At 38.7% G+C, this 13,817-nt stretch overlaps 1 protein-coding gene across 5 annotated transcripts in view; it reads right to left on the bottom strand.

Moving 5' to 3' along the window:
• NDRG3 (NDRG family member 3) overlaps positions 1-13,817 on the bottom strand; it is a 41,764-nt gene that overhangs the window by 10,651 nt on the left and 17,296 nt on the right. For all 5 annotated transcript variants that reach the window (XM_083358996.1, XM_083358993.1, XM_083358992.1 and 2 more), the window contains exons 2-11: positions 11,665-11,769; positions 9,978-10,013; positions 5,142-5,247; positions 4,800-4,920; positions 4,399-4,461; positions 4,051-4,111; positions 3,033-3,119; positions 2,583-2,639; positions 2,141-2,244; positions 656-721 (exon numbers count right to left, since the gene is read on the bottom strand). In XM_083358996.1, the coding sequence (XP_083215122.1) occupies positions 656-721; positions 2,141-2,244; positions 2,583-2,639; positions 3,033-3,119; positions 4,051-4,111; positions 4,399-4,461; positions 4,800-4,920; positions 5,142-5,247; positions 9,978-10,013; positions 11,665-11,721 (758 nt within the window). In that variant the 5' untranslated portion in view covers positions 11,722-11,769. The remainder of the gene's footprint in view (positions 1-655; positions 722-2,140; positions 2,245-2,582; positions 2,640-3,032; positions 3,120-4,050; positions 4,112-4,398; positions 4,462-4,799; positions 4,921-5,141; positions 5,248-9,977; positions 10,014-11,664; positions 11,770-13,817) is intronic.

Genomic DNA, 13,817 nt, shown 5'->3' with positions numbered 1-13,817 from the left:
AGACGAAGCTGGAAAACTTACTTAAGACTACTGGTGTGAAAGCAAAACAGGCTTCAAACCATTGCTGCCACCAGATCCATTTACTTTCCTGGTTAGATACCATGTTTTGAGCATTACTCTGATTTCTAAATTTGGACTGCTGAGGCCCCAAAGAGTCTGCTTTGTTTTCAGTCCTTTTTTTCTGAATGTTCAAGGGACTAGGAAGAATAAACTTCTGTACGTACTTGGAGAGCTCAATGTTTCTGTTACTTTCTAGTCCGTTTCCCACCTCTCTGTTACAAGAGTCTCTGCCACGCTGCAGGAATATACTCAGCATGATGAATTCATAGAGACAGTTTCCGGGCAAAGATCAACTTTGCAATATACCTTCAGCTGAAGGCTTATGAAAGCTAAAAACTCAGCCCACAAAAAGGAGTTTTTTTAAAAATATTTTGCATGTGTCTGTAGTGCACATGTGTGTGCATATGTAATATAAATAATTTTATATGCAATATATAAAATATACATAAACTCTTGTTACTACATCTATCAAAAGCACTAGAAAAAGTGAGGGAAGGGAGGTAACTTTTCCAACCAAAGGAAATATAGCCGCCCCCCCACAAAAAATCCACTCAGTTTCAAGCAATATGGTTGAAAGACAGCCAAAGCATCTTACTTGAGTGTTTTTGCTGCTTCTTCATTCACACCCAAGATTGGTCTTTCAATATCCAGATCTCTACGACTTGAAGGTAAAGACAGACCTGTTTAGTCTATTGTGATTGAAGTGATACAGAAGCTTTATAAATAAATAAACAAGCAAGTAAGCAATTGAAATCTGGGAAGTACAGACTAAGACAGAAATCTTGGGTCAATAGAGTTTGACTAATTATCATGGGCAAAAATATGAAACTATTGAAGTACTGAACCTTGGTAATAAAAATATGGGGCTAAAACCATCTAATTTCAGTATTAGTTTTGTCAGAACTGGTAGTTAAACGGATCTAGTCTCAAACTATGGCTATGAATGTTCGAAGAATGAATTGATATATGCTTATTACCCTTGTTAAATAACATATAATGTGGGCTACATAGAATCAGATGTCCCAATCATTTCTAATTTTTTTAAGCTAGTTCTTAAAAACCACTGGACCACGTATGTTAAAATAACAGATATTTCAAACACACACTCTCACACACTTTTGAAATGAAGAGAAGCTATTGAGAGAACAGATCATGCATCTCTTGCATTACATCTGATTTGGAATGCACGTTTAGCTTTATGAGGGGGCCCTTTTTAAATATTCTGTTTCTAAAGGGATACTCATGTGCTGCTTCTTTCTTAAACAAAAAAGTAGAAAAATATGAAGAAATAATTAGAAGAGGTTTTGTAGTGGGGAAAAAAATCTACAACATTACTGACTATAATGGTAATAAAACTGAAAAACTAAGACAAAAAAAAAAAAAGATTCCTTCCCCTAAATCAGGGTTTTCCAACCGGAGTTGCTCGCACCCCCTGGGGGTGTGTGAAAACTTGGGTTTTCAAAATTACAGTGCATGTGCATAATTTGTTGCTGTTACTTCGAACTTCTGTAAAGGGTGCAAGTATATATCAGAAACGCTCTAGGGGCGTGGGGTATAGAAAAGGTTGGGAGCCCCTGCCCTAAACTATCTTGCAGGCTCTCTACAGTTGAAATTAAAGCTAAATATTATGGAACACTTTAAATATACTGATTTGAGAATGGAAGCTGCACCCACCCTATTGCCGGCAATGGCAAAACCATCCCGATACGTTGCGCGACATCACGTGATGTCACGCATTTGACATGTCTGGCTTAAAGCTCCGGATGGCCCCAGACCTTTGGTCCTTTCGTCGTGACCTTAAGACGTATCTTTTCCAACAGGCCGACCTGGACTGATGATAATGGGGTTTTAATTATGATTTTAAATGTTTTTATTGATTTTAGTGGGACTTCGACATAATGTAATTCTTTTTTAATATTTGTATTTATTGTATTTTATTGTTGTTAGCCGCCCTGAGTCCTTCGGGAGATAGGGCGGCATACAAGTCTCATTATAAATAAATAAATAAATTTATACTTTCAAAACTAGGGTGGAAAAAATAAGAGTTTTTTTCAGTGTGGATCCAAAATAGACACATTACCTGTTATAGGAGGTAACAAAGAGCTGAAGGTTTTCCTGATTGATGTCTTGCGCAATGTGAAGTCTGTATGTCTGAATTAGCTCCAAATTAGCCTGCAGTTCTTCCTGAGGAATGACAAATATTATAATTATTTGTCTGGTTAATTATACTATAAAAAAGTAAGCACACTTTAGTTATCTTGTAAAAAGTAAGAAGGTAATGTACACTGCAGACTACAAGCAGGTAAAAATTATATAACTGCAGATGTTCTGAGTTCCAGTTTATACTTACTATCTATCAATCTTCTGTCACACCTATCTCAGGAATAAAACTTAAAATTATGAAAGCATAAGCATTTTTATAAACAATTCCTAAGCTAGGAACAAGAACAGTTTATTGGTATATGTAAGGTTAATTTTATATATACTGGCATTTTCGATATTAAAACTTGTAATTAACTTACATGGCCAAAATGGTGAGCTAAAACAATATCCACAAGGTTACTTGTCCATCCAGAAAACTGAAAAATAAACAAACCAAAACAAAATTATATATTGGCACTGCTCAGTTCTATATTAACACATCTGGTTTTTTCACATGCTTGTTTCATCCATCTGTAATTCTAGTATTAGAAATACATGCAGGTATTTTCTCTAAATCGTGCATTGTTTGACCCAAGGCCAGGTTTATGGCTGAAAGAAACTCTAGAACACAGCTACACAAAATGTATCAAAATACATTTCAGTATGTCAAATAAATAAAGCCACTTCTCTATTCTTTCACCTTCCTTTGGGTTTGGAAAAGAAAAAAACGTGATAGTCCAAAACAAATACTTATTCAGTGGTTTTTTGAATTTCTAGTCATCCAGGACAATATTATCACCCTGGTCACAAAACAGAGAGTTCCATCCTACCTTGGATGCTGCCCAATCTATCCAACCTTTTGCGCATGGATCAATATTAATTAGCACTAAGCCTTCTACCAAGTCTGGATGATTCAACTGAAAACAGAATGGAAAATATTAAAGTTTTATTTTTCTGACTATTTATGCTGCAGTCTGGTTTATTTTTATTTTGACAGTATAATAAATATATAAACATAGGAAATAAACAGTTTATTGTGGGAATCATTATGTTTGCCACCATGAGTTGTACAAAATAATCTAATAATGAAATATAAACTATGAATAAAAAGGAATGACTAAAACGTAATTTTAGTCATAGTGTTAGGGAATGTAACTTAGAACACAAGGCAAGGCTGGCAAGTTTAGTTTTCAAAAGTAAACATACTCTTTTTTATGAGATGATGATGATGCACTAATTGTTTTTTACAATAGCATGATAACCATAATCTTGAATTAACTGCCTCAAATTTACTCATCATTTTAGGGCATTTATACCTCTAAAGAATGAGTCTGTTTTTGCCACTATTGGCAAAACGTTCTGCTCACGATATATTATGGAGTGGAAAAAATGGATTGAATATATCCAGAACAAATATGGGACTAAAAAGTTTCATTTAGCATTTGAATAAGTCTTCCTTTCTATTTTCTTTTCTCTTTTCTTTTCTTTTCTATATGAAATGTTAGTATTGTTTGTAGTTGTCTTATTTGAGCTAGAGAGTGATAGATCTAAGAATTTATTGTTGGTAGCATATGGATGCTTATGATTGTTTTTTGTTTTTATACCCTGTACTTAGCTCTGGGAAGTCGTGGGGGGGGAAGGGGGGTGAGGGGTAGGGAGGGATAGGTAGGGGAGGGGGAGGGGGGGATTGTTAAAGATAAAATGTATTTTAAAACTTTTCAATAAAAAAAACGTTCTGCTCACTACTACATGTATCACTCCTACGTTTGGATTCTACATGGACATCTAGAGCCTAAACAGACTTAATTAGCTGAAACAAAGAAATGAGCACAAACAAATGCTATTTACCGCAAACTTGCTGAGAATATAGGCACCAGCTCCAACTCCTATTCCAATTACACTTTTTAGGCTGAAAAAAAGTTGAAAATGAAGAGAATCCTTTAGTATCCTTTCTATTAGCAGGAACCCATCAAATTTATGGAAACTTAATATCATACTACTTATACAATTTTCCTTTATATGATTTATGGTAAGAAATAAGATTCTACAGATGGCTCCTGAATAAACTTTACAACCACTGGCTTTGTTGCAATATGACAACAACTGTTCTTTCTCCTCTGGACAAACATCAAAGAAAGGCTATTTAGCATCTGTGATTGTTAATAAAGGAAAGTCAGGGTTATTCTGCATACTTGCCTCAGGTGCGTAAGAACAGCAGGAAGCATTTCGGCGAGTTCATCAGTAGTAGGATACTGGTATCTGAAATCAGAAAAGATGAAGTTGACATAGAAGGACTTTATTCCAAGGCTAGCAAGTTCCATAGTAACAGATTCTAATCTAGGACATGTTTAATCAGATTACAGATTTGTAGTGATCAAAATGCTTTCAACTCAGGGGCCTAAAGGGGTCACAAAAGGCTTGTCCTTCCAGGTAATATATCTACATACATTACCCATGCATCATTCCTACTTGTATTTCTATGTCTCCCAAATCAGTACTGTATCTCTTTACATGCAGTAAGCCAATATTGGAAATCTGGCTATTCCCCTACCTACTTCAATTTTAAACGTTCTGGATCAAAGGAATATTATACTTACCCAGAAGGGAAAGGAGGAGCCCCCTCTTGTTGTCCAGGTGCATCAACATGGCATACAGCAAAGTGTTGTGTGATTTCCTGCATGTCTTCAAAATTGAAGAAAGTGTTGAAGCAGGACTTATCTGTAGGACAAACCCACAAAATGACCGTGAAAGCACCACTCCAGTTCCTGATTCTTACTTCGATAAAAAGTAACTACAAGTTAAACGGCAAGGTTCGTGATTGTTTTCTAGTTATGGTCAATTAAAAGAACTGTTTCTGCATCAAACACTTCTATTTCTGAAAATATGAATGCAATACAGTGAGTCAGCATATGAAAATACCATGGAAAAAAAGGACTCACGGTTGAGGCCAATATCATGATATGTTAGGATGACGGGACGATTGCCTTTTGAAGTGCCCCGCATAGTGACATGGACAACTCCATAAGCTGTCTCTATATCATGCTCCTACAGAACAAAATGTCAATTTTGAGATTAAAGAGGAATAACCTTCTACAGAGAAAACATGACATAGTCCCCAGTAAATAGCCCAAAACCTGAAAACACCTGGGAAGAAAAAGGATATTATTAATCTGCAGGAAAAGCCTCCTAATCAGAAAACAATGATCCTAGAAATCATCTTTTTACAAAGTTCTCATCAAATTGTGAATTTTATATTTTAAGAACTGCTCAGAGAAAGGAATTTTATAGAGAGGATGTTAAAACAGGAAAGGTTCATTTATGTACTCTTTCAGTTTTCATTAACGAAATGTGAAAAGAATAGTGCATATGAGCTTTCCTAATATATTCAAGTGTAATATATACACCCAGCAGGATTCACACATTTTTTTCTACAGATTTAGTTCTTTCATGGGATCCATTTACCGTATTTTCCGGTGTATAAGACGACTGGGCGTATAAGACGACCCCCCAACTTTTGAGATGATTTTCAAGATTTTTTGTCTTATACGCCGGAAAACCAGCGAGCCCGGGAAGGCATGCCCTCCCCTCTCACTGTGGAGGAAGCAGGGCAGGCTGGCGTCTGGCGGGAGCCGGCAGGGCAGTCCTGCGCACGCGCACGCTCCCCAGCTGTTAAGGAGCACTCCTTAGTAGCTGGGGAGTGCGCGCGTGTGCAGGACTGTCCTGCCGGCTCCCGCCCGATGCTCTTCCCTCTTGAGGCAGCATCCCCGAGGACTCCTTAGGAGCCGGGGAGCGATGCTGCCTCAAGAGGGAAGAGCATCGGGCGGGAGCCAGCAGGGCAGTCCTGCGCACACGCGCGCTCCCCAGCTGTTAACGAGCACTCCTTAGGACTAATTTATAATCTCTCATGTAAGAAAATGCTGGGGGGGGGAAAAGAGAATTCATAATATGGTTTGCCCTGAAAAGGGATTTTGATGGATATCATGTGTGTTTGCAAAGGATTCACGGGTCGGGGAAAGGGAGGCATGTGGAGGAATGCTAATGACCAAACCCTCATATCAATGCTACAATGATTTTGTTGTATCAGTGGTACAATCATTTTGATGTCATCTTGGCTTGTTAAAGTTACCGGTGCGTGCAGCATGTAGGTGTATTCAAACACAGCGCCAGAGAGGTAAGAGCGTAGAAAGGCGAGGTGCCAATACGTGGAGAAAAGAAAGGATGCGACCTATTAAAAATGCCTAGCACTTACTTACCGTAAGTAACTACAAAGATTCAGCAAACGGAGTAAGCCCGGTGGAAGAAGAACTGCCGGGGCTGCCTCTTCAGAGGGAAGGAAGAAGAGGCCTCGCCTCCCCTATCCCAACGCCGTCTGCTGCCACGGTCTAGGGTTGGGTTACCTATAGCCCACACGTACGTCAGGCGCTTTCTCCCCTTCCAATTTTTTTTTCACGACAAATGACACCCTCTTGTGGAGGGGGGAGACGCACTTTGAGGGGTGGTGGTGGCAGCGCCCACAAGACAGCGCGAAAGAGACGAAGCCGTGCTATTTCGCGCTATTTCCCTTTCGGCGGGCGGCAGCATCCGGAGCTTGCGCGAGGGGCATCTGGGAGGCCGGTGCGCGAGCGCGGGAGAAATTCCAGCGCAGCGCGAAAGCAGGTGCTGCTCGCCCGCTTGCCTGCGCGCTCGCTCGCTGGCTGGCTCTCCCGCTCGCAAGACAGCGCAAAAGAGACGAAGCCGCGCTATTTTGCGCTATTTCCCTTTCGGCGCGCGGCGCGCAGCAGCATCCGGAGCTTGCGCGAGGGGCATCTGGGAGGCCGGCGTGCGAGCGCGGGAGAAATTCTGGCACGGCGTGAAAGCAGGTGCTGCTCGCCCACCTGCCTGCGCGCTCGCTCGCTGGCTCTCCCGCTCGCTCGCTCCCCGGCTGCTAAGGAGTCCTCGGGGATGCTGCCTGAAGAGGGAAGAGCGTCGAGCGGGAGCCGGCAGGACAGTCCTGCACACGCGCGCACTCCCCGGCTGCTAAGGAGTGCCCCTTAACAGCAGGGGAGCGCGTGCGTGCGCAGGGCAGTCCTGCTGGCTCCCGCCCGATAGCTGATTTTTTTCCGGTGTATAACACGACTGGGCGTATAAGACGACCCCCCAACTTTTGAGGTGATTTTCATGGGTTAAAAAGTCGTCTTATACGCCGGAAAATACGGTATTGATTGAGAAGAGAAAGGTACTAAGACATCTTACGTGAAAATATATAGGTTTTAAGCTTGGGTTTTCTTATAGGAATTATATTTTTTGGGGGGGAAAGCAGCTATACATTGAAGTTTTTAGCTTGAATCTGAATATGAACAACTGAAAACAGGGCAGTAACATATAGTCCAACTGAAATTCAAAATGCTTTCAAATGTTATAGGGTTCGCTCTAAACACTAAGCCGTAAAAAAAAAGATAGAGAAAATATTACTGTAATGGGCATGCTTTGATGCTCTCTTTAGACTATACTACATCTCTAACATGTTAAAGAATATTCACAAAGAGTTTGTGCTTGTATTATAAAAAATAGATTATGCCAGACAAATTGATTATACTGAATCTCATTAACTCTGTTTTGTCCAACTTAGATCTAGCCTACAGTATATGCTACAATCACAAGAAATCCTTCCATGTAATTGCTTATTGAGCCAAAATTTTGGAATATTTTTGAAATATTTTTAAACTACAATACTTCCATACAATGGACGCTTTCTGGCTGCATATGATCACTAACATTCTAAATGATTTGTGTCTGAACCACATAGAAGTCCTTCTCACCTATAGCAGTTGTTAAGATTTGAAAAATTCTGACAAACAGGAGCAAGATTCTATCTAATACGTGGCTTTAGTCTTTTATAGATGTACATTTTCCTTAGATTCTGAATAAATAGTCCAAATGCAAAACTATGTTGTGAAGTAAAAATCATGCTAAGCTAATTGCTCAAATATAAACCAGCACAGTAAATTAAATTATTCAAAATCAACAGAGCAAAACTATTAATAGAACAGCAAGAGAGTCTATGCAAGCAATGCTGGTTTCTATGGTATTCTATATAAATAGATGAAAGTGTAAATCTAGAGTGATTACTTTGTGAAATGTAAGCCAATTATGTACACAATGACTCCAACAACTCAAGATGTGCCAAAGAGCAGAATCCAATCAGGATTTTTGTCTGAACTTATTCTAGCATGTGAATACAGAATGTTGTTCAACCAACAGAATGACTTTGCTTAGGTTCCATATTTTTTATATCCATTTTTAGATGGATTACTAGACAACTGATGACTATTGGGTCATGATTTCCATATGTAACAGAATCTTTCCTTACATAACATTTGCACATCCCTGTGTACCTTCTTTACCCTCGACATACCTTCGTCATAGCCAACTAAGCGATAAAAGGTAAAGGTAAAGGTTCCCCCGCACATGCGTGCTAGTCGTTTCCAACTCTAGGGGCCGGTGCTCATCTCCATTTCAAAGCCGAAGAGCCAGCGCTTGTCTGAGGACGTCTCCGTGGTCATGTGGCTGGCATGACTAGACGCCATGAACACTGTTACCTTCCCACCGTAGTGGTCCCTATTTTTCTACTTGCATTTTTACACGCTTTCGAACTGCTAGGTTACTCGTTGGGACGAGTAACAGGTGCTCACTGTTATGTGGCACTCGGGATTCGACCCGCCAAACTGCCAACCATCTGATCGACAAGCTCAGCATCCTAACCCACTGAGCGATAAGCCCTGTTAATTTTCTCTCTCTCTCTCTCTCTCTCTCTCTCTCTCTGTCTGTATGTATATGTATATGGGGAACGGTTGCTGGAATTGGGTATGTGTAGTTTAATGAAGAGAAGGGTAAGGGGTGACATGATAGCAGTGTTCCAATATCTCAGGGGCTGCCACAAAGAAGAGGGAGTCAAGCTATTCTCCAAAGCACCTGAAAGCAGGACAAGCAGCAACAGATGGAAACTAGTCAAGGAGAGAAGCAACCTAGAACTAAGGAGAAACTTCCTGACAGTTAGAACAATTAACCAGTGGAACAACCTGCCTCCAGAGGTGGTGAATGCTCCAACACTGGAGGTTTTTAAGAAGAGACTGGACAGCCATTTGCCTGAAATGCTATAAGGTTTCCTGCCTGAGCAGGGGATTGGACTAGATGACCTCCAAGGTCCCTTCCAACTTTATTATTATTATTATTATTATTATTATTATTATTATTATTATTATTATTATTATTATTATTATTATGTCAATGACTACCTGTGGCATAAATAAGTGTCCTTTCTTCCTTCCTAAATCATAGCACTATCCAAACTGGTAACAGATATTATAATTAAAAAGAATGGTTCTTCCACTTTTATAAAAGGCAGTTTTTAAGCTTTTTAAACCTGATAAAATCAGACTCCAAATGTGATCTGAGGGGGAAGTTGATTTGAAAGATTAGGAGATAGGAAAAAAGTCCAAAATGTGATATGGCCATACTGAGATGTGGGAAAACAGCCTTAACAGAAATGTATATTTGCATCTGAGAAAGACTTTGTATAACTGTAGCAATGGTTCATGGGTTGATGGGAAACAATCATCTCCAAACCAGACTCTTGTAGCTTAGTGGTAGACAAATACATTTTTTTCAATATGCAGATAACTAAAAATGAATATATGAGAAGCAGTGGCCTACAGCTTTCTCAATTTCATCTCAAAAATTTATCTTAAAAATAGGAAAGAATGACAAAGCAGAAACATTCCAGTATGAATACTTACTTGACAGTCAAAGTCCTGGAAGTTTCGAGCTGAATTCTGTCAATATAAGAATGGGCCATTGATCAACAAACCATAAACTTTGCTTATTCCAACACCTTAGTTAAAACTAAATTATAAGTACGGAGCTGAAGCTTCCTGTATTAAATTGCAATAAAAAATGCAGAACAGTAACAATTCCCCCACCCCTACCCCACCAGCCTTCTATCCTAGAAATCAATCCATTCCATATCATGATGAAAATGCCACGATTTCTAACAACAAAATGCATTCTCAAGGAATAAATACTTCCAAATTTTAAGATAATCTCATGGCTATAAATTAAAGTTTTTATTTTCAATTGTATTTTGAAAGACTCATCAAAATTATATATGCTAAAAGTATGCAAACATTACAACAATGGGACTACTGCTGAATGATGGTTGCTTTGCATGCAAAATGTTTCCAAGAATTATCACTGGAATGCTACTGGTCTGTGGCCCATTGGGAACGGGCCACGCAAATGGCAGATGAGCATGTGTGGGATTAGGTTGTGCACGTGAAACCATTCCCTCCCTTTTGGCAGATACACTTCCTTTCACTCCAGATTTTTTTTTTTAAAATCAATTATTCACAAACACAAAACTTAATATACATGGGCATACCCCCTTGAAAGTGTACTAATTTTAAATTTTTAGCTAAAGAAACTTCATCAAAGTTAAAGATAAAACAGTACTGTTGAAGTTAATTTAGCCTTCTAATTTGTTTACTTAGAAACATTCCTTCTATGCTGTCTATAGAGAGCAGTTAATCTAATCAACAGTTTAAAAACAAAACAAAATAAAAGCCTTTGTTTTGGCGTATCTATGTATCTGTAACTCTGCATAATGCAAAGCAGAAATGAATATGTTGTATAAATATATTCCAAGATCACTGCACAATATACTCTGTTTACGGTACCAACTGGAAGGTCATGAGAGCCAGTTGGTCAAGTGGTTAAGGCACTGGGCTAGAATACGGGAGGCTGTGAGTTCAAGAGACCCTCTAGGCAAGAAAAAATCATCTGGATGACTTTGAGACAGTCATTCTCTCTCACTCCAACCCACCACACAGGGTTGTTGTTGTGGGGAAAACAACAGAAGGAAGATGTGCTGCGTATGTTCACTGCCTTGAGATGTATGTGAAATAATAAAGGTGGGATACAAATACATTTAAAAGATAACTATGTGGGCAATAAAGCTCTGCAGCCTCCTGTCCACTGGAGTTTTTCCCTTTAGCTTTGAAGATTTCATTAAAAAACATGCCTGAACATTTATAAATATTTTTATAACAATTATTATGCCTTTGATGTTTTCAAGTAGACTTCAATCAACAAAAGCTTAACCATAATAGATCTGTTTGCTTTGAAATGCCACAAGACTATTTGAAATCGATATTTATGGCACTTCAGTGAGCAACAGCAAAGATTAAGAGCTTGCTCCATGAAACCCGAAACCTAGAATTTGTTTCAGGGGAGCAAAAGAGAAACATTTGGGAGAATTGTTTCTACATTAAATATTGTAATTTTCAAGACTTTTAAATGGACCTTTTCAGTGAATTAAATTCTACATCCAACAGGAGAAAACTGTAATATATATTCCTCCTACACATAGTTAGCATATAGTATAAAATCGTTAAGAGTTTTCTCATGCTCAAACACAACTTTCTTTACCTTATTATTTAAGAGAGGTTTAATTTCTGTTAACTGGACATCTTGCAATTCATCCATATTTACTGAAATCAATGAGATTCACTGTTGAATAGCAAAGTACTCCTCCTAAAAGCAAAACAAAAAGGTTTACAATGCAGGAAATGATCCCAGATTAAAAAAAATATTATAAACTATAGACTATGGATTCTCAAATAGTTAGAGGCTATGTTGAAGCCTCTAGAAATAGTAACCTCTTCCTCTTTCGACAAAGATGAATGTATGTCTGGCTGAATCATAAACATCAAATGATATTTCTGGAAGAAGATGCTAAACATTTAAATCAGACAAATACTTAGATATTCCATGCTTCATATTTTCTGTAAGACAGCATTATACAAAAATAGCAGTAGTGTAATGCAATTTAACTTTCTTACTATTCAAGGTTAAGTAATGTGTTTAGTAACAGCTAAGAGAGATAAAAAGAATAATTATGTATGATTCACTTATTTTATTGCTGTGAAAATGTTTACAAGTTGATTTAAGGCCAACAAAGCTGAGATATTCAAAATTTTGTATTGTTAGTTTTTCCTCTACTGGATTTCATCCTTTGAACTAGGTTAGTTTATATAAATTTAGGATTACAGTAGGAACATAAAATAAAAGCCCAAAAAATATCTTCAATATGTTTTAATAAAGTTAATTTATTATTGACAAATTAAATTCACATTTTTAAAATTATTCTTCACTTTTAAAACTACAGCAGTAAAATTAGTAAATAAATTTTTGCTAGACACGAAGATGTTGTTGATTCTTTTAGAAAGTTTTATATTAGAAATAGGCAACATTCTAGATAACTTGTCTGGTGTTAAATACCAGTGATACATTACCTAATAAAAGTTTTCTTTTAAATTGTAATTCAGTATAATTTTTAAGCTTTTCATCCACATATTCTCCCATTGTTCCAGCATCACATTATATACAAGTTCCATGCCCATTGTATCATACAATGCTTTTTACATGTTCATTTCCCAATTCAACTTCAATAGTATTTTATAAGCCTTAGAAATATGTTCATCATTGCCACACAATAATGTTTCAAATTCATTTTTAACAAAATCAAACATATAACTCTTTTTATCTAATTTGAATATTTCTTTCAGTTGTTGATATGTAAACCAATGACAGGAATAACCCTCTGATTCTAAATCTTCCCTTGATTTGAGAGTAGGGTCACCAGAGTTGAAGAGTATTATTTTAGCATAAGTCCACCAGTCTGGCTTTGCAACAATCTCTTTTCTTTAAAAAAAAAAAAGCTTCCTGTGGGGACACCCAAAGACGCAACTTGGTGGAGAATCTTATTTTATATTTATTCCATACTCTTAGTATGGCATGTCTAACAAAGTGATTATTAAAATCAACATTAACTTTAACTTTATCAAACCATAAATAACCATGCGATCCAAACCTTAATTCATGACCTTCCAAATCTAATTCTTGGTTTCTTCTTGGTTCTTGATTACTCTCATGTACTCTAGATCAGGGCTCACCAACCTTTCTGGGTTGGCGGCCCAGTGGGAAAGGGAGGGACAGGCACTTTTATGTGCGCATGCACACACACGTAAATGTGGCTGTGTGCACACAAACGGGGCTGTGAGCAAGCGAGCTCTACATATGGGGCTGCTAGCACTGGTGCGCAGCTTGGCTAGCACCAGTGAGAGCCTCGCAGCTCACTTAGCACTGGCGAGAGGCTGGCAACATGCCTAGCAACTGCAAGAGGCTCGCAGCACACCTACTGCCAGCAAGAGGCTCATGGCTCACCTAGCACCAGCGAGAACCTCATGGCTTGGCTAGCACCAGTGAGAGGCTTGCGGCTCACGGCTTTGCTAGCACCGGCGAGAGGCTCACGGCTTGGCTAGCGCCGGCGAGAGGCTTACAACTTGGCTAGCGCTGGTGCAACAGCAGGGAGTGTGCGCACATGCATGCGTGCACTGGCCAGCCACTCACGCTGCCAGATGGCCAAGAGGCCACAGCCCAGTAGTGGGCAGCGGCCCATAGGTTGGGGACCTCTGGCCTAGATAGCTGTTTTTTTGTGAGACAGCTGAAACAAACATTTTACAGCTATTTCCAATCAGCGGTGAGTTGCAAGTTTCATCATGCCCTGAGCTAATTATGCA

The sequence above is a fragment of the Vipera ursinii genome (genome assembly GCF_947247035.1).
Source record: "Vipera ursinii genome assembly, chromosome: 3".
Taxonomy (NCBI): domain Eukaryota; kingdom Metazoa; phylum Chordata; class Lepidosauria; order Squamata; family Viperidae; genus Vipera; species Vipera ursinii.
This window is presented reverse-complemented; position numbering and strand designations above follow the sequence as displayed.